Source organism: Trachurus japonicus, chromosome 12, assembly GCF_045865225.1.
Source record: "Trachurus japonicus isolate A0001 chromosome 12, Traja_1.0".
NCBI classification, from domain to species: domain Eukaryota; kingdom Metazoa; phylum Chordata; class Actinopteri; order Carangiformes; family Carangidae; genus Trachurus; species Trachurus japonicus.
Genome location: NC_140918.1, coordinates 27,641,055 through 27,666,986, shown reverse-complemented (window position 1 = coordinate 27,666,986; position 25,932 = coordinate 27,641,055). Strand labels below are relative to the sequence as shown.

The 25,932-nt window shown below is 42.8% G+C and overlaps 1 protein-coding gene across 1 annotated transcript in view; it reads right to left on the bottom strand.

Moving 5' to 3' along the window:
* Positions 1–21,793, bottom strand: part of LOC146977697 (rapamycin-insensitive companion of mTOR-like) — a 29,593-nt gene extending 7,800 nt beyond the window's left edge. Inside the window, exons 1-29 of the mRNA XM_085794118.1 lie at positions 21,655–21,793; positions 21,513–21,560; positions 18,250–18,347; positions 17,486–17,550; positions 17,271–17,402; positions 15,893–15,956; positions 14,968–15,094; positions 14,654–14,823; positions 13,843–13,910; positions 13,681–13,748; positions 13,434–13,516; positions 10,322–10,409; positions 10,154–10,244; positions 9,996–10,062; positions 9,846–9,926; positions 6,861–6,961; positions 6,619–6,784; positions 5,572–5,673; positions 5,378–5,424; positions 5,164–5,299; positions 4,760–4,959; positions 3,177–3,303; positions 2,703–2,867; positions 2,537–2,613; positions 1,765–1,843; positions 1,570–1,679; positions 1,125–1,212; positions 326–418; positions 140–246 (exon numbers count right to left, since the gene is read on the bottom strand). Coding sequence (XP_085650244.1) covers positions 140–246; positions 326–418; positions 1,125–1,212; positions 1,570–1,679; positions 1,765–1,843; positions 2,537–2,613; positions 2,703–2,867; positions 3,177–3,303; positions 4,760–4,959; positions 5,164–5,299; positions 5,378–5,424; positions 5,572–5,673; positions 6,619–6,784; positions 6,861–6,961; positions 9,846–9,926; positions 9,996–10,062; positions 10,154–10,244; positions 10,322–10,409; positions 13,434–13,516; positions 13,681–13,748; positions 13,843–13,910; positions 14,654–14,823; positions 14,968–15,094; positions 15,893–15,956; positions 17,271–17,402; positions 17,486–17,550; positions 18,250–18,347; positions 21,513–21,560; positions 21,655–21,706 — 2,900 coding nt within the window. The 5' untranslated portion in view covers positions 21,707–21,793. The remainder of the gene's footprint in view (positions 1–139; positions 247–325; positions 419–1,124; positions 1,213–1,569; positions 1,680–1,764; positions 1,844–2,536; positions 2,614–2,702; positions 2,868–3,176; positions 3,304–4,759; positions 4,960–5,163; positions 5,300–5,377; positions 5,425–5,571; positions 5,674–6,618; positions 6,785–6,860; positions 6,962–9,845; positions 9,927–9,995; positions 10,063–10,153; positions 10,245–10,321; positions 10,410–13,433; positions 13,517–13,680; positions 13,749–13,842; positions 13,911–14,653; positions 14,824–14,967; positions 15,095–15,892; positions 15,957–17,270; positions 17,403–17,485; positions 17,551–18,249; positions 18,348–21,512; positions 21,561–21,654) is intronic.
* Positions 21,794–25,932: the final 4,139 nt, after the last annotated feature.

Below are 25,932 nucleotides of genomic sequence, written 5' to 3'. Positions count from 1 at the left end.
AAAAAATCGTAATCGGAAATCGATTTTTCAGAGAAGAAAATCAAGATTTTATTTTTGGGCAAAATCGAACAGACCTAATTTCCACCCCACTCTAGCTGCAGCAAGTGTCTTTGTTTTTGTCCAGTGAGCTGAGTCCTACCCTCTGATGGACAGAACCTCACAGTGGTGGGCCAGAGCCACGATGTCAGGGATCACCCTCTCCTCCAGCAGCAGGTTCAGACCCCAGTTGGACGAGCCTATGTTTCCCTGAAAGGAAAGACCATGTGAAAATCGGCTGGTCACGTTGAATGGCACATTTTGTGTCAATGATAATAGAGATACTGACCAAAGCCCACAGTGCTGCCTTCAGCTGTTTGATTCCCTCCCATTTGTCCAGGACCGGAGTTCGAACAGTGAAGCTAAGATCAGAAACCACGTTCTGAGGGAAGAAGCAGACAGAAAAGCTGACACCACATCCTCCTAGTATACATTAATGAGCTTGTTGATTACTAAGAATCAAAGTGTATACACAGAGGAAATCAAAGCACAGTTCCCTCTGAATTAACCAGCTAACTCAGTGCCCTATTTAACACTGTGTCTAAACTAGGTCCATGAGTCACTAGAGACTGAGTCCTGGTGAATAAATAAAAGGAGCCCACAGGCTAAATCTGTTAGTAGTGGTTGAGTTTGCCTGATTTAAGGGAGGGGAGGGGTGACTGGCTGAAGACTGGGGGGTTGGGTGGTAATGACACCATGTGTGAAAAATGATATAAAGACATCAACTCTGGCACATATAGAAATAAAAAAAATGTATAAAAAAAGAAATAATTACTGATACGTTTTTTATTCTTCATATTATTGCACCTGTGTCCGTCTGTTTCCTCCTGCCTGCTTGTAGGTTTTAGATTTTTGTTGACATTATCAACGTACATTCACTGCATCTGTCTGCCTTTATATTGAATTTGACAGAAATGAAATCACATCGAAGCACATTCGATTCTTGAGAAACTACTTTCTGAAAAGTGCAGCTGCTCTCAGAGGGAAAAGGTTGGAGACCCGTGCGGTGGATAAACAGCCATGAATCAAACTTCTCATCATGTCAGACTTTGGTCAGCAGCTGGGGAGCTACCAACAGTTCAACTCACCTGGGCTTCAAGGAGCTGGCAGCCAGTCTTATCATGGACCAGCTGACCATACAAGTGCACAGGAAGGTAAACGTTTGGCTTCTGTATCCTGCCGTAGATGCAACAAAAAAAGAAAAATGCTGAGCCCTCGGGAAGTGATTTTATAAGTAGCTTGTGCTTCAGTCTCACAGGTGCTTAACTAACTGGTGTTTCCATAGGAACTGTGACAAAGTGATGCCTCTTTTTTTTTTTTAGATCTATGGGAAAGACATCAGTGAACAGGGTTGGAAACTGTGGTGCACAGAGCAAAAGTGTTGACTGTGATGCTCTTGAACTAACGCGATATGGAAGGAAAAACAGTAGAAGTGTAATAAATATTATAATATATAATATTATAGTGGGAAACCAGGAGGGGAAGCTGCTGCAGCATTAAACCAACTCTAGGAATACTTCACTTGTAGGTCACCTTTGGTTACTGCGGCGTACGTAGTTGTCTCCATTGACGGGCTTGCGGTACGTGGTCAGGGCCTCGTTCAGCTGCTCCTCTATCATGTCCACGTACTTCAGGTTATACTCCTGCAGGGAACACACGGGAGCATGAGGCATCCCAGCTTCATCAGTGTCAGGAGGAAAGGCCAGAACGATGCAGAATGAAACGTACCTTCTGCCATTTCTCCATCTGTTTGGTGATATATCCTCTGTCACTGAGATAGGAGAAGCCTTTTGGGATGGACAAAAACCTGATGACGACACAAACGGGGTTATTTCACTCACTGTTCAAAGGTCAAAAACAGAAAACATACAAAGCCATTCAGTCAACATGTAATTACAGATGGCAAAATGGAAAAGAACATGAGGAAAGACAAACATTTGAGAGACAGGGACGACAAGAAAGAAAGTCAAGATAGGTGAGGATTCACTTTGAGACCAGAGTCATCTCTTTTAACCTGTCAAGAAAACGTGATCCCCACAGTGGAGGGTTGGGATGATGTCTTTTGCAGAACCTAATGATGTCACAGTAAAGTTGACCTTATTTAAGTATAAAATGTCATCGCTGCATTTTATCCAGAGTTACATTGTGTCCTACTTAGCTGAGTTTAGCGCGGTCACACTATGTCAGAAGGAATATTTGACTTTTATTATATTTTACATTCATAAGAACATGAGGTCATTGTAACCAAGTCCAAGATTGTGCCACAACTAAACAAATTCCCTTGAGCTGGGTTTGGGCCTTGAGTTACCACATTCAAAGAGCCTAAACTGTCCAATGTTACTGAGACATGGTGTTTCTGAGAATGGGACAGCAGCAGGAGGAGCAGCCAGGTCACTGACAAACATCCATGTTCAGGACGAGATTAACCTAAGCCCACCGCCTATAGAGACGCTCATCCAGGCAGAGTGGACCTGTAGCCACAGATAGGTACAAGTTTTACCTGAGCAGCAGCAGCACACCTTTGTCCCCCAGGTGTGTGACGGCAGGTTTCATCTCCGTCAGAGCGTGGAGGTTGGCCTGAGGAGGAACAGGGAGGAAAAACACTGATCCAGTGATTTAAGAGCCGGAGGCAAAACTTGATACGCTGCGTGTGTTGGCTCCCTCACCTTGTCTTCGCAGGCTTCATGCAGGATGTCCAGCGCCTCCATGGAAATGGTCTTGTTGTGGTCATGAAGCTGAGTCACCAGAAGTTCAATGCCCCAGTTACTGAAGAACTCCACACTGGCTCGGAGGAGGACCCGCAGGTGTTTGGTGGCGTAAAGCCTACAGGTCTACGGTGAACACAGAGAGTTAGTAGAGATTATTATGACTCTCAGTGTCATGATCATCACCATCACCATCATCATCATCATCATCATCATCAGGGGTGACCTGTACAGTGATGTTCACATCCACATTATTTAGTGCACCGATAAAAACTCTGCACGCTGTTCTTATGCAGAAACTAAGTGGGTGGAGCTCTCTGAGCATGATAACTCTCAGACTACAGATAGGTGGTGTTAATACATAATCACCAGACTGTCAATGCACTTGTGGTTGTATGAAAGGCTACGTTCAGTGAGAACTGTGTCGGCTCTTACATCAGTGGCAGCCGTGAGGATTTTGGACAGAATGACTCGAGCCAAACCGTCTCGACTGTAATCCAGCGTGGAGACAGTGAGCTTCAGCAGGTGCTCCTGGTTCTTCATGCTGCACAGGTTTAACAGACTGATGGAGCAAAAGGAAACAAGCAGTTGATCAAAGTCAGAAGTCAGTAGTAATTTCAAGCAGTGTTGTTTTCGTTAACGATGACGATGACGAAATATTTTCGTTGACGCCCCTTTTTTTCATGACGATAACGAGACGGTGACGAGACGAACATGGCTCTCTGATGACGAAAACATGACGAGACGTGTGTGAGTTTTCGTTGACGAGACGAGAACGGACGTAAATGTTAGTGGTCGGGCTGTGATCGCCTCTACATTCCATATTATGGATTGTCATTACTCTAAGCTTCACATGATTTAGCAACGGCTCCGTCAACAACAGAACAACGCTGCTGAGACGAGCCGCGGTGCGCCGCCGCCCGGTGCTTGTGATTAGAGCGGCAGAGAGCAGCAGGTAGTGATCAGCTGCTCTGGTGACCTCGGTCAGTGCGGTGCAGCCGCTCCGCGGCGCTGACGGGTGGTCAGACGTTCAAATGCATGACATTTCTGCTTATTGTGCGTGTAATCTGTCCATTAAAATCAACAAGTGTCTGCAACACTGCTGCATCCTTGTGTGGTCACGCCCACCACCTGGCATGCAGCGCACATTCTGCTCAACACACCTGCCGTCACTCCATCAGAAAAAAAACTGAATGCACTACTGTTACCACTTTATCTGTGTGTAGGCTAATGGATAATCCTTAGACCATAAAGTATTTGGCATTGGGTGGAAACATTATGTGTAAAACCATTCCTTTATTGAATTAATTTGTTGAAAGACTTTTTTTTTTTTTTTTTACTGAAACTGACTAAAACTAGACGAAAACCTTGTTGAGTTTTCGTCGACTAAAACTAGACTAAAACTATCACATATAGGAATGACTAAAATTGACTAAAACTAATAAGTATTTTCGTCAAAAAGACTAAGACTAAGACTAAATCTAAAATGCCTGCCAAAAACAACACTGATTTCAAGAAATAGCCTAGAAATAACGGTCAATATCATAGAAATGCCATGTTGTTCATAAGATGCAAAAGATTACACATGCTTTTCATGCTTTGAATGTTTTGGGAATGGCCAGAACTTGCAATTGACTGTTATTTATGGGCTATTTCTACCCAAACAATCATTATTTCTGGGCTTTCTCGACATTCTTGGTTATTTCTTTACATTATCACATAATTAACAGCCTGTAAATTAAAGGGTTACCAAATTATTTTGCTTTTTGTTTGGCACCTGGACTCACACACTGGATGTGTGTGCACTATTCTACCCTGAGAATATTTCATGTTTATGCAGGATCAAGGATTTTAATCTAAAGCCATGTCATTTTTACCTCTAATATGTTATGCACAGGAGAAAGACATGTTTGGATTGAGACCAATCACAATGATGTTCCAATACAGGCCCAAATGGTCCTTAAAGGTGCTGCTATTACAGTAAAGAGACAGAGACAGATTGTACAGCAGCTGCTCACCACTGGAAGACGCTGCACTTCTCCAGCATCTTGACCCCATGTGGGTGGGCTGACAGGGTGCCCAGGAAGAGGAAGTAGTACTGGCTGAGTGTGGTCAGCAGCCCGTTGCCCTGCAGGCTGCGCTCAGGTTTGGGTCCAGAGGAGGAAAACAGGCACTGGACAATGTCCCTCACCAGGTCCTCTAAGTAGGCCAGGCCCTCCTAACAGCCAAAGAACATAGTGGACTTGGTTACAGGGTGACACTGCAACACTGTGTGCAGCCATGTGGAACTAAACACTTTTCTCTCTTGATGATGTTGGGCAACACTTGTTAGTTGAAGGGATTTTTCTCTTTTCTGTTGCACATTTGTTATGTCTCAGAAACAAAGAGGTGACACTAGTTTGTGAGAGCCGGTTCCTCTCACCTCCTCAGACGCCAGCAGGAACTCTATGAACTGACAGCCGACCACGGTCAACTGTCTGGCTTTGGGATGCTCCAGCTGCAGGCTGCCGTACAGCTTACTGCTGGGCTTGTAGAAGAACAGCAACCTCCGTACCAACCTGTACACAAGAGAATACACACAGTTTAACGCACAAAGCAGATTTATGAATATCAAACATGATCTGTGAAATACTCACTTGTGCATCTGTTCATCCTTATTGCTGCGCAGACTAATGTTTGGCCACTAGAGACAGGAATAGAACATCATTAGCATCTTTACCTCTCACATTTAATAGCAATGCTATATGGGCAGCAGTGGCAGGAAACACTCAGCCACTCTGACTTCATATGCATCATCTTTGGTGAACCAAAGTGACATGAACAGTTTCACCTTTAAAATGGTTCCTATGAGGTACCAGTTCCAGTCCAGGTTCTCCTTGTGGTGGAGGATGTGACTGTCTCTCAGGTTGGCCATCAGAGCGTCCTCAGTGTCCTACATGACAGTGAACACATCAACATCATTAAAAATAAGTGAAGAAATAACTAATGAAAAAGATCTCACATGAACATCTGACATCATATAAACAACATATAGGCCTATGAGGTGTAGAACAAGCTGCTGGTGATCATCTCTCTCTGCTTAACACTGGTGGGATTGAATAAGAAACACAAGATTATCACACTGTTTAAAAAAATAGTTTCATACATTACTTATGTATTTCTTAGACACAGCAGAAAAACAAAAAACGCCCGTCACAAGTGCCAAATAATATTTATTCTTGCAGATATACTCATTACGTAGGACCAGTTTAGTTTCATATTTCATTAGGTATGAAAATAGGAATTGTAAAAAATATTATAATTATACTGTACTACAATGCCTCAGATTTAAAAGTGGATTTACAACAGCATAAAACACTCATTATGTAAACAATTTAGTTATCTATTTTTTGTCTAAGTTATTTTGGGGGGGGCTATTTATGCCCTTATTATAGAGACAGTGGCAGAGACAGGACAGTTCGGGGGAGAAAAAAGAGGGGATGAATGCAGCAAAAGGCTGGAGGTGGGATTTGAACCCAGGTCACTACAGTGAGAACTGAGGCTTCACTGTATGCACTCGCTGGTGAACCACTGTAATAAATACAAAATACAGTTCATTCATACTCATTTAGCCTTTCTATGGAGCTCTGGGCCCTCTGTGCTGTTCAAACCCACAGATTAGCTCTCCAACCAATCAGAGAACGTATTACATCCCATGACTAATTTTGAATTTTGAATTGTTTCAGCAGCACTGAAGGTCAAAGTGTCATAGAGGCTACAAGGAGAAGCTGGATGACGAAGCTAATCGATTAGCTGGGAAAAGGAAAAGCAGCTGGAAAAGGGAGAAGAGGGACTCCAGGTGAATGAAGCCAAGGTGTGTGTAACGTGAGGCGTGCACCTTGACGATGTAGGCGTCTCTCTGAGGTCTGAAGGTCTGGTCTCGACAGTAGTGCAGCGCTCCTGACGTGCGCAGGATGTGGTCCAGGTAGAGACTGTGAGGTCGGACTCCTCTCTTCTTCTGCTCGTGAAAGCACTTGAGGCAGTTGACTGCGGCGCTCGCCCTCCTGAGGAACAACACCTGACATCAGACATCCCCTCTCATCTCTGGCTGTCTCTCTCCACCAAAGCTCAAGTACTCACAGTCTCTTCTCAGGGGCGAGCTCGAAGGAAGCGGCCATGTTGATGAGGGTGGGCAGGCAGTGCAGGTGGTGGCTGTGGCTCTGAGGGAGGATGGTGTTGGCCTGACAGAAACAGTCATGTTTCAGTCTTAGTTTCAGTTTAATTTATTGACAAGGGACAATGTACATTAATAAAACATTGTAAAAAACAAATGTAAATGCACCCGAGTTTGCTAAAAAAGCTAATTTTCATCGCCAGTCCCTCTGCCTGATGTTAAAAGGCAACCTTAAAAAAGCAACAATGAGGTAAAATACCAAAGACATATTAATAAATATACATTTGTAAGACAATACACACATTTGCGATAGCACCACGTTTACACACTGAGGGAGTCTGAGGAGCCTGTACTACTTCACAATAAGACTACCTCTATAAAGGATTTATGAATAGTTGATAGTTACATCATTAATTCACTGTGTAAGTTAGATCATACAGTAGTTCGTGATTTCTGTATTTTAATTCTTTATACATATTTACAAGGGGTAGGATCATATAAGTTTTATACTTCTTCCTACTCCCTTACAAGCATGTTAAGACTGTTGATGAATATGATTTATTAATTTTTTGTTTTTTTCTGGTTTTTTTGTTGTTGTTTGCTTTGTCTTCTGTCAGTTTCTTTTATACTTTTCTTTCTTTTCTTTTTCTCTGCTAGTCAGCTAACCGCTAGCTTCTCCAGTTGTAGCAACGTTAGCAATGACCGCACTATAACAAACAGCGCAGTATACGGATCCACTAACTTATCCACCGACCAAAAAGCCACTTACAGCCAGAAATAATGCTCAGAACAGCACCAAACATCAACGGTACAAACAGGGTCCCAGCACATAATACGAGGCATCAAACATCTGTTAGCTTAGCCTGGTTTCTATTGAAAAGAGACGAAAACAACTCACCCACTCTCCTCCTCCAGTTATACGCTATGCAGCAACTTTCCGCGACGCGTCCAGCACAGAGTCCAGCACTGACAACACACACCGAGGCCGACTGGCAGCACAGACATCTGGTTTCAGCGGCCACCGACAGGCATTGACCACCACACTGACCACTTGATTCCCCCAGGTCCAGCATTTAGACTCCACCAGCTCTCTCCCTCTGTCACTTTTAGCCTCCGTTTCCAGCACATAGCCTCCACCGCAGCGGCCCCTCTTTCACTTTACTCCTCCATTTTCTTCAGCTTGTCTTCAGTAAACTCGGTCTCAAACGGATAGTGGCGCCCATCGAAATGAAACCAGTCGTTGTTGTTCTCAAACTCCGTAAACTCAGCCGTGTCCGTGATGTCTCCTTCCTTCTCCCTGCAACGAACGGCGTCCTGATCGCGCGTGTGACGTCGCGTCTAATCTCGCGCTTGTTTACGTAATTCTCTCCGTTCATTTCCCTGTGAACACTCGATAATAACTTTTATAAACTGATAGGCAAGATACATAGGGACTTTGGCTGCATTATATGGAGTAATACACACACATTCATCCTAGCTGCGGGACTCTGCTTCACTCGGTAATCGCCTCCACGCCAGCTGACTACCTGTAGCCTACAAGCAGACATCACAGATAGGATATGGGGGAATCAATGGTCAGTGTGGTGGTCAATGCCTGTCGGTGGCCACCATAGACTGTAAACCAGATGTCTGTGCTGCCAGTCGGCCTCGGTGTGTTGTCAGTGCCTGGACTCTATGCTGGACCATAGACTGTAAAAGTGCTGGACGCGGAAAGTTGCTGCATAGCGTATCACTGGAGGAGAGTGAGTTGTTTTCGTCTCTTTTCAATAGAAACCAGGCTAAGCTAACAGATGTTTGATGCCTCATATTATGTGCTGGGACCCTGTTTGTACTGTTGATTACGTTTGGTGCTGTTCGGAGCATTATTTGTGGCTATAAGTGGCTTTTTGATCGGTGGATAGTGGATCCGTATAATGCGCCGTTTGTTATGGTGCGGTCATTGCTAACGTTGCTACAACAGGAGAAGCTAGCGGTTAGCAGACTAATCTCTCCAGGGGGGTCTAACGTCGGTGTTACGGTGCGTTGGACCATGGGTTAAACTTACGCCGGAATATCCCTTTAAGTTCAGGAAGTAGTGGAGCTGTGCATAAAGCCTATAGTTACTCATTACTTAGAAAATTTCCTAGTAGAAATTTTGTGAGTGCCACTAAAAACACCACAAACATCCTAGATGTTTCTAATAATCTGATTTAAAACACGTGTGTCAGCCTACCCGCAGAAGTTGCGATGGTGATTTTGCATGCTTAGTTTGGACTGATTTTTCAGTTGAAACTTTAACCTAATTGTCATCACAAAGTTAACTACCTGTGTGCATGTGTGTGTTCGTTCATGTAAATACATGGGAGATAGGGTTCACAAATGTCAGTGTCAACTAGTGGACAAACTGCAGTGATATCAGAGGAGTCAATAATTAATTAATTGGTTTCAGCTGTGGCTCTGGCCTGAAGCTCAGAGGTTTCCATGGAAACTTGAGGGGTTACCACGATGACGGACAGACTCCAGGCAGAAAAGTGGAGAAAAAGGGTTTTAGGTATTTTAGGCTTATTGTGACAAAACGGTTGCTCCTATCAGAACAAGAAGCAGGCCACAAGTGGTCAGACCGCTTCCTGACCATGTTGGGTTTGTTTGTAGAGTAAATATTTTCTTAACCCTTGTAACCTAAAGAAAAGTCACCTCTGATTTTCTCAGGAAATCACCTCCAAATTTTGTATTGGGTTAGCGAGCAGCTGGATGGGACTGGCCGCATTTAGAGGCTCATAGTGTCAATTCTGTGAGTCTCTCTGCTTTGTCGGGCACATTGTGAGAAAGATTATTTGTTTGTCTACAACTGTGGAGAACATTTTATGTGTAGAGAGTTATTTCAGATCATTTCAGACCACCTTTACCACTCTAGCCTGATGATTTCACACAATACACACCCATTCTCAAAATGTCTCTAAGGAGGACTTTACCAGATGGAGGATTTCTCCAACCAGGATGGTGGCCCGGATGGATGTGGCATCATCACTGCTTGTGATGACCTCGACCAAACCCTGTGGAGGTGAGACAGTGAGATACAGACACTGACAAGGTGCTGAATCCTCTGTGATGGGTGACTGTACCTCCAACAGTCCTCTCTTGATGAAGGCAGAGAGCACCAGAGCCAGGTAGTTGTCCATCAGGTCCAGTCTGGAACAGAACCAGACCCCCGATTAAAACACAGACCACTTTAAATTATTATGTTTCAGCTCACATGATGAGGCGTACACACTGTGTTCACCTCGAGCGTGACCGATGTGGGAGGATGGTTTTAGCCTCCGAGGCCACAAATCCGTCGGAGAACCTCCAGCTGTCCTGAAACCTGCTGGGGTCTGAACAGGAAACGGCTTCACTACATCGCACAAGTCCAGCAGACAGCAGTTCATCACAGTGACGTCACCACACCCACCTACACTGGTCAGAGCTTCACTGAAGTCTGCAGTCGCTGCAGGGACGGTGAGCTGGAAGATCTCATACAGCACCTCCAACAAAGCTTTCTATGGGAGGGAGAGACACAATGTCAGCTTGACAATCTAAACACAAAACTGAAGCAAGTCACACATGTCTTCATGTCCTGCACCATGCAGCTGTCTGTAGGCTTCACTCAGGTTTTCTTCATTTTGTCTATCGTTTTTTGGTTGTTTTTGTGTGAGAAAGAAGACGACATGAAGCCCAGACTACGGTAGTGAGGACGAACTTTAACAGTATGTACTGTGCACAGTGGCCAGACAGACAGACTTTTTAGACATAACAAATAGTGTTCAGACAGACACCTGCTGAATTCATTCACTGAACAATCCACTTCTGCTCCTGGCTATCTAAGGCTGCACTGTGGTACAATGAATTCTGCTAAAATAATTATTTTCTTTTCCAAAATAAAAGAATGGCAGTCGGGGCTGACAGGTTTTGACAGTTAAAGGGATAGTTCAACATTTTGGCAAATTGGGCCATTGCCATAATCCCTATAGTTTTAGGAATAGGTTAGTTCCTTTAGTTGTCGGCGGAGCAGAGCCGCGAGCTGCTCAGAGCTACGCTACGGAGGCTAATAGGATTTCTTGGTTTCCCTCATCAAACTCATCAAATACACAATCCAACAACTCCAAAACGCTCTGGTGGACAAGTTGTGACCTGCACATTCACCACACTATGAGATAATAATGGAACATTACGAGACAAGTTTTTTTCCGGGGTATATCCGTGCAAAACCGTCGGAGGCAGTTTTTCAGCAAGCTGTCTCTGCATTTGCCTCGAAAACAACTCTGTCTCGTAACGTTCCGTTATTATCTCATAGTGTGGTGAATGTGCAGGTCACAACTTGTCCACCAGAGCGTTTTGGAGTTGTTGGATTGTGTATTTGATGAGTTTGATGAGGGAAACCAAGAAATCCCATTAGCTTCCATAGCGAGCAGCACACAGCTCTGCTCTGCCGTTCTAAAAATAGCTTGTGCTGACAATCAAAGGTAACGAACCTACTCCTAAAACTATAGGGATTATGGCAATGGCCCAATTTGCCAAAATGTTGAACTATCCCTTTAAAAAGACTAGAATCACCTCCTTGTGGTTGTTTCCTCCACCAACCAGCCAAGTATCAGGAAGTAATCTCCATTCTCCTCCTCCTGAGTTATAATGACTGGACGTGTTTTGGCAGATCATTGACTTTTGACCTTCTGGATATAAAATGTCATCAACTCACATTATCCTCAAAAACCTTTCAGTCAGATTGGGTCATAATTTGTGAATATCTCCTGCTACTGAGATTTCGCATTCACAAGATTTAGACTGACAGATCAAAAAACAGTATCCCTGCAGCTCTCACACAGACTAAACTCTGATTTGGAAAAAACTATCTGCAGTCTCTAAAAACACCATGTTTCTCGGTTCTGGGTACTTATTGCCCTTTGCAGATATCATTGATTGTTACCATGGTAACATTAGTCTGAGGCCTCAGTTAGCCTGGACAGACACTGCAGACCAGTCTGACATGTCACTGTGACATTGGCCCTGGGTGAGCAACCAGGACACTCAGAGTGTCTCACTTTAACTTGGTTAGCAGTTAAATTTAATCTAAAGTTTAAGTGAATCTAAAATTAATCTAACAGGGTCAGATCAGTTCACTGAAAACAGAGTCACCGCTGGTACAGGAATCAGACAGACACTCAGACTTTACACCAAAGTGACAATAAAAAAGAGCAAATGATATTTTTAGATATTTTAGAGCTGCTGCTTTTACCTCTTTGATCACTGTACGTCAGACTAACACATGACGATAGGATATAAAAACTAAAATCTTTTATATATTTTATGAGAAAAATAATCCACAGCCAGTTATAATTAGCTGATGTGGTTACAGCATTTCAGTCAGGTGCAGCTCATCTGACTGAAGAGCTGCACTCAGTGTGACGCTGCTCCAGACACGGTTCTGAGACGAGACCTCAGTCGCCACTCTCCTTTTAGCATGTCTGGCATTAAAATGCATCAACTATTCATAACAACCATCAGACAGACAGGGAAAGACTCATTAAAAAAACACTCAGACATTTAGAAAAACATCAGCTGATATGAACCAGGACTGACAACAAAGACCTGACAGACTGAGGATGAAGAGGAGTTGATGAGTATGAAGCTGAGGGGGTCACAGTGTTCAGTCTCAGTCTCTCTCTAGAAGAGGACATGCAGCTGAGACGACTCCCAGACGACCAATAAGATGACAAGCACTACTTGTTAAATCCAATGTTCACTTTCTTTTCCCAGAATGTTTAATTCAGTGTGTGATATCAGCTCAGAGACTCTGTGTGTGTCTGTGCTTGTGACTCAGATGAAGCTCAGATAACATTCATGACTATTAATGCAGAAAACCAGCAAAACTCAACCTGCTTGTTCTCCCAAATTGGATTTAAAGAGAATACATAGATATTTATGGATATATAATGAATATGATATTTATGGATTTAGGTTTCAGTCAATCAAATGAGGAGAGGACTTCCATCAGACCTAGATCAAGTCACAAACACAAGACAGCTGCTCTCTTGTTCCTACATTTATGTGGGTTTGACGTTGTGTTGCTTTAAATGTTGCTGCAGCAGGGGATTGTGGGATGGAATTTCTCCTTTGTTTTTGTAACAGAGGTTCCCAGTGTTTCCTCCGCTGGAGGAGATGAGACAGGAAGCACTGAAGCTCCTTATCATGTCGAGAAGTGGAGCAGCTCTGATCGTGGCTGTTTCCAGGTCATTTCACTTAGTTCAGAACCGTCCTCGGAATAAAACACTTTCCGACTGCAGCTTCAGTTGAATTTCAGGATTCAAGCCTTTTATACGTTACTTGACTCAAATGGAGGTGGTGCAAATCTAGCCTTCCAATCTATTACACATAATACGAAACAGCACATGCATGTGTATTTGGTGGCACGGAAATAATTTAGATCCTCCCCTATGTAAACAGAAGCGCACGCCTTTAGCTATCGGGTGAAGGTTGTGTCCTTCAAAGCAAACAAGTGTGACTATTGCATTGTACTAATCACCTACCCGCACTTCCATATTTGGTATACAGAGCAAACCAATGAGCGACTCGATCCCAGAGCTGCTTGACTTGCAGAGGTTAATGATGCCTGCAAGGTGAAGTGGAGTTAGTCAGAGGAACACAGCACCAACTGTACTGTACAGTCAAATATCCTAACACGCTCCCCGACCATGAAATGTTAATGAGGCGTGCAGACATGAACACAGTGTACAGAGGGAACAATGTTTTGAAGACTCTGAATTCAACATTTACCCGACCAGGAACGAAACGAGGCGACAATAGACATTTTACTGGCCATGAATCGAGCCTCTCTGTCCTCCCTGGAGGAAGCAACCGAGATAACATTAATGACAACAAAAAATAAAACACACAAGATTTTATGTGACGTGCTGCTTGGGACTTGGAGGGACTCACTTGAGCTGCCCCTCTGCTATGTCAGGAGTGTGTCTGTAGTGGAAGTCAGTGTAGGGGGCCAGGATTTGCTGGGGAACAGAGACACTTTGTTTCATAAATAGCATCGCACGCACATGTTAAAGGGATATTCCAACATTTAGTCAAATTCCTATAGTCATAGCAGTAGGTTCATTACCTTTTATTGTCAGTGCATGGTGTTTTTAGATCGGCGGGGCAGAGACGTGAGCTTTGCACGGTGCGCGGTATTTCTGGCTTTCCCTCATCAAATTCATCAAATACACAACCCAACAACTCCAAAACGCTCTCGTGGACAAATTGTGACCTGCACATTCACCATGCTATGTAATAAACATGGAAATTTAATATAAATGTAGCTGGAACTACATTCCAGACACTCCTGCAGGGCGGAGTGATTTCAAAAGCGCAAGTAGTTCCAAGTTTTTGCTTTGTGTAATGTTACATAAATATGTTATTATTTCATAGCGTGGCGAATGTGCAGGTCACAACTTGTCCACAAGAGCGTTTTGGATTTGTTGATTGTGTATTTGATGAGTGAAACCAAGAAATCCCATTAGCCTCCGTAACTCGCAGCTTTAGTTTGATGAGGGGAACGTGGAAATACCATGTGTCCCTGTGTGTTAGCTGAGCAGCTCGCGTCTCTGCCCCACCGATCTAAAAACAGCTTGCACCGATAATTGAAGTTAATGAACCTACTGCTAAAACTATAGGGATTACGGTGATAGGAGAATTTGTCAAAAATGTCGAACTATCCCTTTAACCTGAACATCTTCAGCGTGTAAAGCGCGAGTACCTCCAGCTCGACGTCAGAGCGGACGTACTGCCGGGTGTGCGGGTGGTTGAGGAGGTGCAGGACGGTGGTGATGAGGGCTTCATTGATGCGACTCAGCTGACTGTCGGTCACGCTCCTCAGGATGGTGCTGAGGCCGCCGCGCTGCGCCACCACAACAGGGTTCTTCAAGGCTGCAGAATAAAGGGGCCACACAGAGTTCTGCCAACACTGTTACACCGCTGACGTCAGAGGGGAGGGGAATGGCTGTGTGTGTCTGTGTCTGTGTGCGTGTGTGTGTGTGTGTGTGTGTATGTGCGCACTTTGTTTTCACTCACAGAGCTCACAGATTATGGCGACGCAGGCCCGCACCATGCGATCCCGTTCGTGGAGCCCGTCGTTGCCCACGGCGATGAGAGAGTTGGTGACAGAGGAGGGGAAGAGCAGCGCGTTCACCGTGATCATCTGTGTGAGGCACCGACACGTCAGTCAGTCAGTCACGTTTATTTACCGAGACGCTGAGGGATGTTGTCGAGCCTCTCTGAGTCTGAAATATCTCCACTGCTGTTTGATGGACAGGTTCTAATGGAGCAGACTAGGTGATCCTCTAACCTGTCCTCTGGAACCATAACAAGGCTGACATTTGTGGTTGGAGCGAAATGTCTCAACAACTATCACATGAATTCCCACTGACTTTTGTGCAAACATTTAGAACCATTAATTATATACAGTAATAAAAAACTGTTTTACACATAAAAGAGTTTAGGAAGCACGACAGTATATGTGGAACTACAATCCATCCAACAGTGTGGCCATCATTTAATGCTTTAACCCAGTGGGTCACCTTGACAAATCACATTAAAAAGACCAAATTGGATCAAATAAATGTTTTTGTGAGGTCACAGTGAACTTGAGATTCAACACTTTAACACTTGACCATTAAAATCTAAATCAGGTCATCATTAAGCCAGCCACATCCTATCATAATAAAGGCGTAAAAAGATATCATACAGTAGAAAAAGAAAGGGATGGACAGACAACCCAGGAATGTAAAGCTAAAAGTAGGATGAAGTCTTTATTGTATTGAGGGTGAGCTTTGTAGAGATGTTGTGAAGGTTGGCCTACACATAATGATCCTCTTGCCTTTCATGACCAGAGTGATGAATGTATAATTGGTCACGCTAAATGCATCTCCTTTGTTTCTGATATGCAGCAGCAGCAGCAGCTATGACAATGTGAATACTTTGCAAGAGTAGATCTTACCTTACGTGCCAGTCTGAGAGCCTGCGTTCGCTCCACCTCATTACTTTGCTGGATATCTATACACCTGGGACAGAACAGAGTGACTGGTGTGACTGGGGAATGAAATCTATTAATACACAAACACAATACAGCTGCAAGGTGGGAAGAGGTTAAATTAGACACAGCTACAATTATTACTGAGTCTTTCATAAACTGTTGAAGTTAAAGGTGTACAGAGAAGAAAATTGAATTTGAGCCCACTCTGGATCATAAAATGAATGTAATAACTCATCTTTCAGACGATGTAGGCCAAACTTTGTGCAAAATTCTATTTTTGAGTAAATCCGGGATGAAAGTGAGGTATTTTTTTTCGCATTGGATAATGCAGGCGCACGGATTATACGTCAGCCTGTACATGATTCATCAGCCACTGATATTGGATCCGTAATCCGTCATTCAAACGTCTGAGACACACACACACGGAGCTCGGGCTCGCCCCAAGCTTTGAATATCCCGCCCGCTCGATAACGACCAATCAAATTCGTTTTCCTTACTCGGGTAAACTCGTGTTGCAGCTCGTGACAACTCGGCGCGACAAACAGGACAAAAGGCCATTTCTGTACACCTTTAAAACTATGACTCCCAAGGTGCTAAGAAACATCCAACTACTACTCCGACTCAGATCTACAGTATCACTGACATCTCCAAAACATGATTCCTAAGTAACAAAGGTGAAATAATTAAAAGTGGCACCATAAGACTGAAATACAGATCCTTTAATCATCTGTGGGGGCCCATTGTTTCTCTATAATACTTTCAGAAACTACTTAAAGGTCCAGTGTGTAAAATGGGGGGGAAATCGTGATATCCAGCGATCAGATTCTAGTTTGCAGCGCTCACTTGCTCGCACTCACCCCTCCCATTGGCAAAGTGACGGTGGCCTCCGAGGACAAAAAAACTTAACACGACTAGGATGACTGGGAGTATTTCAGGAGCATGATGCGATGAGGTGAAGATCTAAACCATTTTACGATCTGTCAGCTGTTTCCTACTCCTTTCCTTCTGCCTTCTTCTTTGTTGGTTTATTTATGAACATGAAACTCGCAAAACACACTCTCTGGCTGGCTGGATTTTCCGTTCGGGCTGCCATACAAACATGGCGGCGCAAGATGGCGACACTCTCTAAAGCAAGACCCTTGTATAAAAGAACAGGCTACGGAATAAGGCTACGAAAACCAAACAAATTTTATTTTATAGCGATTATATTCATGGGTAGTATATTCAGATTTTGACAATAAACATTGCCAATTATTACACACTGGACCTTTAACTTCACCTTTGTGGCCATTCACTACTAATTATTAAACTGTCAGCCTCCCTCAGTGTTTTATTCACTCACCTCGCAATCAGATAGTCCACCTGCAGCCGAAGCACCTTCTCCAGCACATTACTGTCTCTGATCAGGTAGCGCAGAGCTCGCAGTCCAGCCGCACGGACTTCCTTGGCCTCGTTCAACAGCGCTAACCGAAGACTTGGGAGAGGAAGGTCAGGACAGACTCTGAATCAATAACACTGCAAAACTGTTAGCTTCAGCCAACATGTTCAAATACTCACCAAATAATGATCTCCTCATAGCTGAAGCCAAGCTTCTCCTCTGAGTGGCCCACACTGCAGAGAAGCTGTGGTGGACACGGATACAGACAGTGACAACTTTACTTCAGCCTGAACCATGTGGAGTTATCTAGTGCATCAGTTTTATCAGCAAATTTTGCCTATGAGGGTCCTCTACCTGGAGTTCTGCTTTCTCTACAGCCTTGCCCTGAAGAAGTGTTGGCCAAAACCAGTCAGCGTTTTACTATTGTTTTTATGTAAGATGCCCTGACTTATTAAAAGCTTTTATTCAAAAATCTTTGGCTCTAGCAAGTGAGTGTCCTATGAATTTTGTCTACTTCTAGAGCACTGCACATCACCTTGAGTTTACTTTTTTCTGTTTAGAGCCCTCGGTACGCCCCGCTGTCGCTTCATATTATCAGCAACAATGTCTCAAACAGGTGGAGATTCACAAATTTACAATATAACGTTCATGGAGGAATAGATAGATACATTCATATGTACCTCACTCACTGTAGGCCTTACTACCACTGTCAAAGTATTAGGAACCATCTGTCTAGGCTAGAGCTTCTATCTGGGACTCATCAATGTAAACCACTGACCTTCTTGTATCATTTGTGTCTGTAACCCAGATTGTCAGTGTTCTCAATTGACAAAACCATCTTGTCTGAGGTTTTTTGGTAGCTACAAATGGCCGCCCCCGGTCACATCCATGCTCCCCACATGTCTACATGTGGCTTTGTTGTTTCAGTGTTGCTCCCACAAACCTTTACAAAGTTGTTGAGGTGACCCAGCTTGCGCATGTTGGAGACTCCCTGCTGCTTCACGATGTTTTGAAGGATTTCACAAAGGTTCTTTGCAGGATCTGAAATCAGCAGAGCAGCATGGTCTTTAGTCACAGGAGCACGTCACAAACACCACCAATATCTTCCTGTGGTAAATAGCCCCCCCTCACAATAAGTGATTGATTCTCTCTCTCCATTTTATACAGCATTGTGTTGAAGTAACCATCCAACAGAAAAAAAGAATGACTACATTAAAGTGGAATAACATTTTCAGTGGGGGTAAATATTGGCACCCACAACAGAGGGATTATTTACTGACAGTCCTGATAGTTCAAATTTCGGCAAATTCGGCCATTGCCAAAATCCCTATAGATACATACATATAGATATAGATATATGAGCTGCTCAGAGCTACGCTACGGAGGCTAAAGGAATTTCTTGGTTTCCCTCATCAAACTCATCAAATACACAATCCAACAACTCCAAAACGCTCTGGTGGACAAGTTGTGACCTGCACATTAACCATGCTATGAGATAATAAAGTAACGTTATGAGACGGAGTTGTTTTCGAGGTAAATTCATGCAAAACAGCTGATGTGTTCCTGTCGGATGCAGTTTTTCGGGCAGGCAGTCTCTGCTTTTGCCTCAAAAGCAACTCTGTCTCATAACGTTCCGTTATTATCGCATAGCGTGGTGAATGTGCAGGTCACAACTTGTCCACCAGAGCGTTTTGGAGTTGTTGGATTGTGCATTTGATGAGGGAAACCACGAAATCCCATTAGCCTCCGTAGCGTAGCTCTGAGCAGCTCACGGCTCTGCTCCGCTGTTCTAAAAATAGCTTGCACCGACAATTAAAGGTAACGAACCTACTCCTAAAACTATAGGGATTATGGCAAATGGCAAATTTGCCAAAATGTTGAACTATCCCTTTAAAATAGTTATCAGTATAAGGTATTCCTGTATAAATGCCAAATGATGGTTTGAGCTGCAGTGGAACATCCATTGTTAGCAGAGATGGACTGAAACAATAATTCAGGCCAGGAATCTGACTCCGTCCCAGGGCACACCCACACAAACCACCAGGCCACACATTCTGCAGGATAACATTGTTCATGATGTAGCAGCTGACAATAAAATATACTATAAAATACTTAAAATTACAAAACACTGTCTGACAAATTGTTATTTTTGACTACTACTGGTGCATTTACAGAACTGTCAATTAATGCACTGGCCCTGCAAAAATAAACAAAGTACTTTAGCAATTTCATGTTGTATCAAATGAAGGTCAGCAGTGTCCTCTCTCACACTGTGTGAAGGAGGGGAAACAAAAATCAGACGAGTGCTTTCTGGTTAGATCTGGTAGATCATAATTATTACCAAAGCCAAATTAATGTAGACGGATAGGGCTGAAGCAGCAGAAGATGTGGACCAGACACTGCAGCAGTGAGGCAAGATGGCTCTCATACACAGGTGAGGTCTGTCAACTCACTCCTGCTTGTTACATAATAACTGGTCCAGCTGAAGCTACAGCGTCAGCCACTGCTCCTGATGGGCTGTAACCACTGACCGTCACAAACACACACATGACACACGTTTGTGCAGTGGTTGTTGGTGTAATAAGACAACAAATATGTATAATCTTTTATGTCAAAATGTATTATATGAAAGTATGAACACAGCAGAGAAAAACAGATATAAATGATACTTTGCATTTATACTAATAGCACAAAGACAGGATATTCTTTTCCTGGCAGAGCAGGGAAACCTCTCTTCATCAACCTTTTGTGCCACTGTGGTAACTTCAGCCAGATATTTACAGCTCGACAACGTGAGAACTTTGGACAGTGCGAGTGTTTTAAATTGTAAACGGTTTCCACACAGAATAAAGTCACATCACAGCAGTAAAAGTCAGTTATTCAGTAATAGTTAGGACTCTGCAAGCTAAGACAAAAATGGCTTTCACACCCTCAGGACAAAACTCTTGTGAATTTTGTCTAATAATAAAAAATCCATTGCAAAAACAGAAACCATGTCACTGAGCCACAAGTTAAACCTGGGATACAATGGATTCTTCCAGTTTTGCAATATCAATAATTCAGCTGTAGCTCATGGCAGTGCAATGTTTTATTTGTCACATGCCAAGGCACACTGAGCAGTGCTGATGGGATGTGCACTGTGGTGCTTATTCAATGTTTTTCTACTTGTGCACATTATGTTTTTAGCTTCAATAGGTCAACTCAGTTTGCATTAGGTGCAGCATGGCAGCTGTTAATGTTTAACAAAAACACACATAATTTAATTTTTAATTTAACTCTTTGGCTCTGGATTGAGGGTCCAAACAGTTTGTCAACAGAACATAAGTGTCTGTTATGGTTGCTCCATAAATGTATTTAAAATTGCACTTGTTTTCCATTGTTGGATCAACCATTAAGTATTATGATGATTCATATATAATTTACATAGTTCATCACATTAAAAGTCACCATAAATAGCTGTATTGTTAAAAAAAAAAATCCTTTACACGTGCACATGTTATAGACTGACACTTCACAGGTTGGTGAAAAAGTTTTCATCTACACAATGGTTTGGCACAATAGAATTCTAGTTAACAGAGTAATCATAACTTTGATGACTTTGTCATCTCAAGATGAAGGGATAATAAAAAAAAAATCATGGCCATTCAGAGGAGCAGCTTCCTTCTTTTTACAAATTTATTTATTCATCTATTTTTCAGTGGCATATTGATGTATCTATTTATATTACCAGGACAGAGGATCACTGAGAAATAAATAAAGTGGGAACAAAAGAAAACTCAAATCTTTTTTTTTTCTTTTTCTTTTTTAAAGAATAGTTTAAAAAGAGTGCTGGGTCATGTCCAGGTGAGGAGTTGTAATGCAATCATGTCCAGAACTACAGATGAACTCAGTGGAGCCACATGTCACAGTGTCGTGGATTAAAGAGAAGTTCAGAGCCACCCACAGAATGAATAAAACTATTTCAACTTAGTCTGAGTGTGACATCACTGACAGACACACACCTGAGCAGAGCTCACCTGGACGGAGCAGCAGCAGCTCAGCAGCCGGTGATGCTGCTACTGACTGACTGACTGACAGACTGACTGACTGACACACACACACACACATACACACAACAGCTGCTCCCGGTTCTGTCCCGGGTTCTATTTCATGTTCTATGATTCTACTCCAGGTTCTATGGTTCTATGGTTCTGTGGTTCTACCTACCTCTGGACAGATCCAGCGGCACGTTCTCCTCCCCGCTGTCATTCCGACCTGTCGGCACAAACACACACTTTAGACACACACCACTTTAGACACAGTCCCGGTCCCGGTCCCGGGTCCCGCTGACACAGAGTCCGGGTCTCACCTCGCATCCGACCGCTGCGTGACGTCCGGCCTCGGATGCTGCTCACCGCCATCTTTCCACGAGCCACACTGAGTGAAGAGGGAGCGGGGCGCTATCGCGAGAATCCACATCCTGACCGTGTCTCATCCTCATTTGAGGACTCCCCCTGCCAGCAAACACTGTCCTGCACAGTCTGGGGGGATGACTCATGAGCCTTGTTAAAAAAAAGTTAATGAGCATCTTTATGAACACAACATTTGGTATAGATTTATTAAACTTACACTGGTGAAGACTGAAGAGGATCTGAACTTTAACTTGTCCTGTTGTGCAGGTCTGTCATAAATCTATCAGACCTTTGATTCAGATCAACTTCCCTTTGTTCCCCTGCCATGACAACCATATGATTTGGATATGATGAGTGTTAACTGGTCTGGAGAATTAATAGCTCCAAAAGTTTTGGAGTTCTGACATAGAGCTTAACAATGAACAGTCCCAGATTTATTGTAAGGCCATAGAGAGAGATTAAAATGGATTGTGATAACCTGGAAAACTAAAGTAACAGAAATAGCCCTTATCTGTTACCAGATGTCAGTTTTTAACAGGACACAAAATACAAACAGACTAAAAGAACTGGTGCAGTGAAACGAAAAGAATAGCCCATTAATAAACACAGAGCTAGGCCTACTACTTTTGACTTTTTAATAAGTGTTTTATTTTAAATGACTAATAACCTACAAGCTGTTAACACAAAAACACCACCAACATGAAAAAATCCTCTGACCCATAAAGATTATAAAATGTCTCCTCACCTGAATATTTTGTGCATGTTTCACAAATTGGCTAATGCAAAATGAGCAGATGGCAGGCCTAAAGTTACAGCGCCCTTTGGTGTGGCCGTAATAAGCACTGTGACAACCAACCAGTGAGACAGCCACTGCAAAAAGGTTCTTAGGGGAAAAACTGTGGATGAACACAGGGCATGAACACAGACAAACCAACAAAGAGCAAAGAGAAAACACTGAGGTTAAATACAGGAGGGAGAAACCAGCCACAGGTGGAGCAATCACACACATGGTGAGACACATGAGGTATCACAGGAGGGAGAGCACAGGAAGTCAAGACATGGGGAATTTTACAAACAGGAAACAAGAGACAAACCATGACAGCTTCAGCCTTTAGGTCATGTTTTGACAATATGTTGACATGTGTGAGATGAGACAGAGATTTTGGAAAATGGTGTGTTACCTGATGTGAACACAACCCTGTTACCCTGTCTTGTAAGAAAGAGGACCACAGTGTTTCTAGCTTTCCTCGTCACCTTCCTTGATATTACAATGACTGGCTGCCAGCGACGTCAATGCCAATCTCTCACTTTGCTGATGTTGTATCTAAACATGATGTAAATTTAGGTTCCCCATTTAATTGTAGTAAAAATGACTAGTTACAGGTTACATCCCTGTTTATTCACTCATATAAAATATAACCATTTGTGTGAAATTATGAGATCATTTCTGTGTGAAGTGATGGTTAAAAAGTGTTTTAACAGGTCACCATGGACTTTGACCTTCAAGGATGAATTACGCAAAAGTGTAATTCATCCTTGAGTCGATGTAAATATTTGTCAAATGAAGTCCCTTGAGGAGTTTTAAGAAGTTTTACTGAGATGCTGTGGGACACGCAGACAACCTGAACACAACACGCCTCCAGCTCCAACTGTCCACTGAGACATTACGTAAAAGAAACAACAAATCAGTCCCTGATGATGGACATGGATGTCTCATCTTAGTTACTATCTATCTATATATGGTAGAATTGGAGCTGGGATAAAAGATGAACCTCTTTCTAAAATGTTTTTCTTTAACCCCCTGAATCTAAAAGAAGAACTCAGATTTGTAACATTAGACAATGTAAAGTCACTTGAGAATGATCCTTCACATACTGATGCTGACAGTCAGGCCCTGACAGCGCTTCAATCGTTACTCTTTCCAATTAGAGAAGGTTTCATATGACCGATGATTTAATATTCATTTACTAAATTGTAGGGTTCACCTCGCTACTGTTTAGAGATCTGCATTGTGTGAATTATGGGATCTTATATGCAGGTGTGTGTCTTTCTCTACTTAGTTCAGTTCAGTTCAGTTGGCTATAGGTGGGTGGATGAACTGGTTAAACTTGCCATGTGTGCTAGTCACTCTTCAGTCCAACAGCACAGTTCAATGCACAAAATCAGAAATGCCAAACCAACAAAATGTTCTATGTCCCTACATGCTGTCCTCTTCCTCCTTATACCATTTGCACCCTTGTAGCCTCTCACACTTACAACAGTTTAATCTGTGAAGGTTCAGGGTTTAGGCTACTGCTTTATGAGAGGCAGGCAAACCAGTTTCTAGGTGCATGACTGCCACCGACTGGACTGAAGTGTGGATTAGGAGATCATGGGGAAAAAATCATTGTATTTTTTGGCATCATACATCTTTCTTGCAGTTTACCAAAAGCTGAGAATGACAAATCATTATGTTTTGCTTTGCGACATTTGAGTCCTCCTAATACTGAAGTAGGTAAATCCTGTTTGATTCTTTTTTTTCTTGGATGTGTGCATGTGCGTGTGTGTGTGTGTGTGTGTGTGTGTGGATCAATGTACTTATCTTGTAAATCCTGACTGTGTGAGAGTGTGGGTGTTTGATAATAGCCATTTTTAGGTTTGTCTTACTGTACAATGTGTTTGTATTATTTGTCACATGTGTGACAAAGCTCCTTAGCTTCCTTGGGCGTCCCACTTCACATAATACAACTATAAAACTGATATGTGAATAATCTGAACTGAACTGACTTTTTCCTCAAATGAATTATGGTCTTTCCGTCTTTTCCTGCACCCCCCTGCCACCACCAACATGTCCTGGTCCATTATATAATTGTGTGTCATTGTCGTCCCATATTCTTACCATACTGATGTGCATACATCCTAATGAATGTTTCTGCTCCAGCTCTGTTTAATGGGACTTGGCGGTCTACTCCTGCGAGTTTGCTCAGCCTCAAATTCCATTTTATAATTTCCCTCTAAACCTACATAAGCACAAACCCAGAATATGAAGATACTGTGTTCTAATCTTCTCCACTCTTTTCCCACTTGATAATAAAGATGATGATATCTATTCTGAATGATCTGCTTGTTTTTGTGCTAAGCTAAGCCCCTCCCCTGGACTAACCAATATCTAATTAAATCAATTACCATCTATTAAACAGTCTTCAACTCTATTCCAACTGTCATGTCATATAACCTACTAATAGAAACACAATGTCCCAATTCATTAACTGCAATAAATCACAAAACTTTACCACAGTTTAATTGATTCAGGAACATGACCTGACCCAGGTAACATTGTTTCATCTGCCATGTGGCTCTGTGCACTGTGGAGGAGAGGAACATCAGATTACAGAGAAACTGTAGTAGGTACAAACTGACCTGCACTGTCTAACCTGTGACTGTGTTTCTTCACAGTTATGATTGTAGTTTAAATGTGGTGTGTGCACTCACACTGATGTCATGATGTCACTGTGTCATCTCCACCTCTCTCTCTTTCTCCTGCAGCTGCATGCCAACCAGGCTCACGTCCACATAAAGAAACCCATGTGGTTGGTTTTTGACTTTATTTTTTGATGGACACAGAGGAAGTCAGACAGAAAACGGGGGTGTTATGTGCAAAAACAGGCTGCAGGTCAGATTCAAACCTGGGCCAATGCAAAGCTTTCATGGTACGGCTCCTACTGGGTGAGGCACCAGGGCGCCCTCTCACACAGAGTTCACTGACAGCATAGCTGACATTAATATCCTCTGACTGCATGGTTTCATGTTGCTGTGAACTTTGAAAAAGAAAAAAAAGTGGCTGTTGGTTTCAGACATTAAAACTATTGACTATTTTTCTATGGTGATATTATCTTTTTTTCTTATATCAGGAATAAGCTTGCACACAAGATTTTGCTGTTTTTTTTTGTCAGTGAGGACTAGTTTTTTGTTTTGTTTTGTTTTTTAGAAGGATTATGCTGAACCCTGTGTAATTCCTGGACTGAACATGACAAATGTTCACGTCATCTAGGCTATTTTATTGAAAATTAAGGAATGAGGCTGTGTTGAATCATATAATTTCAATGTAGTTTATTCAAAATCCACAGGATGACACTGCTGTGCCTCCTTTCTATCACCTCTCATCCGATTTATCTCAAATCTTGTTTTGTGTGTTGGATCAAACCTGTTTTTTCCGTCAGAGTAGATGTTTGATGTTTTGCATTTTTTTGTCCCAC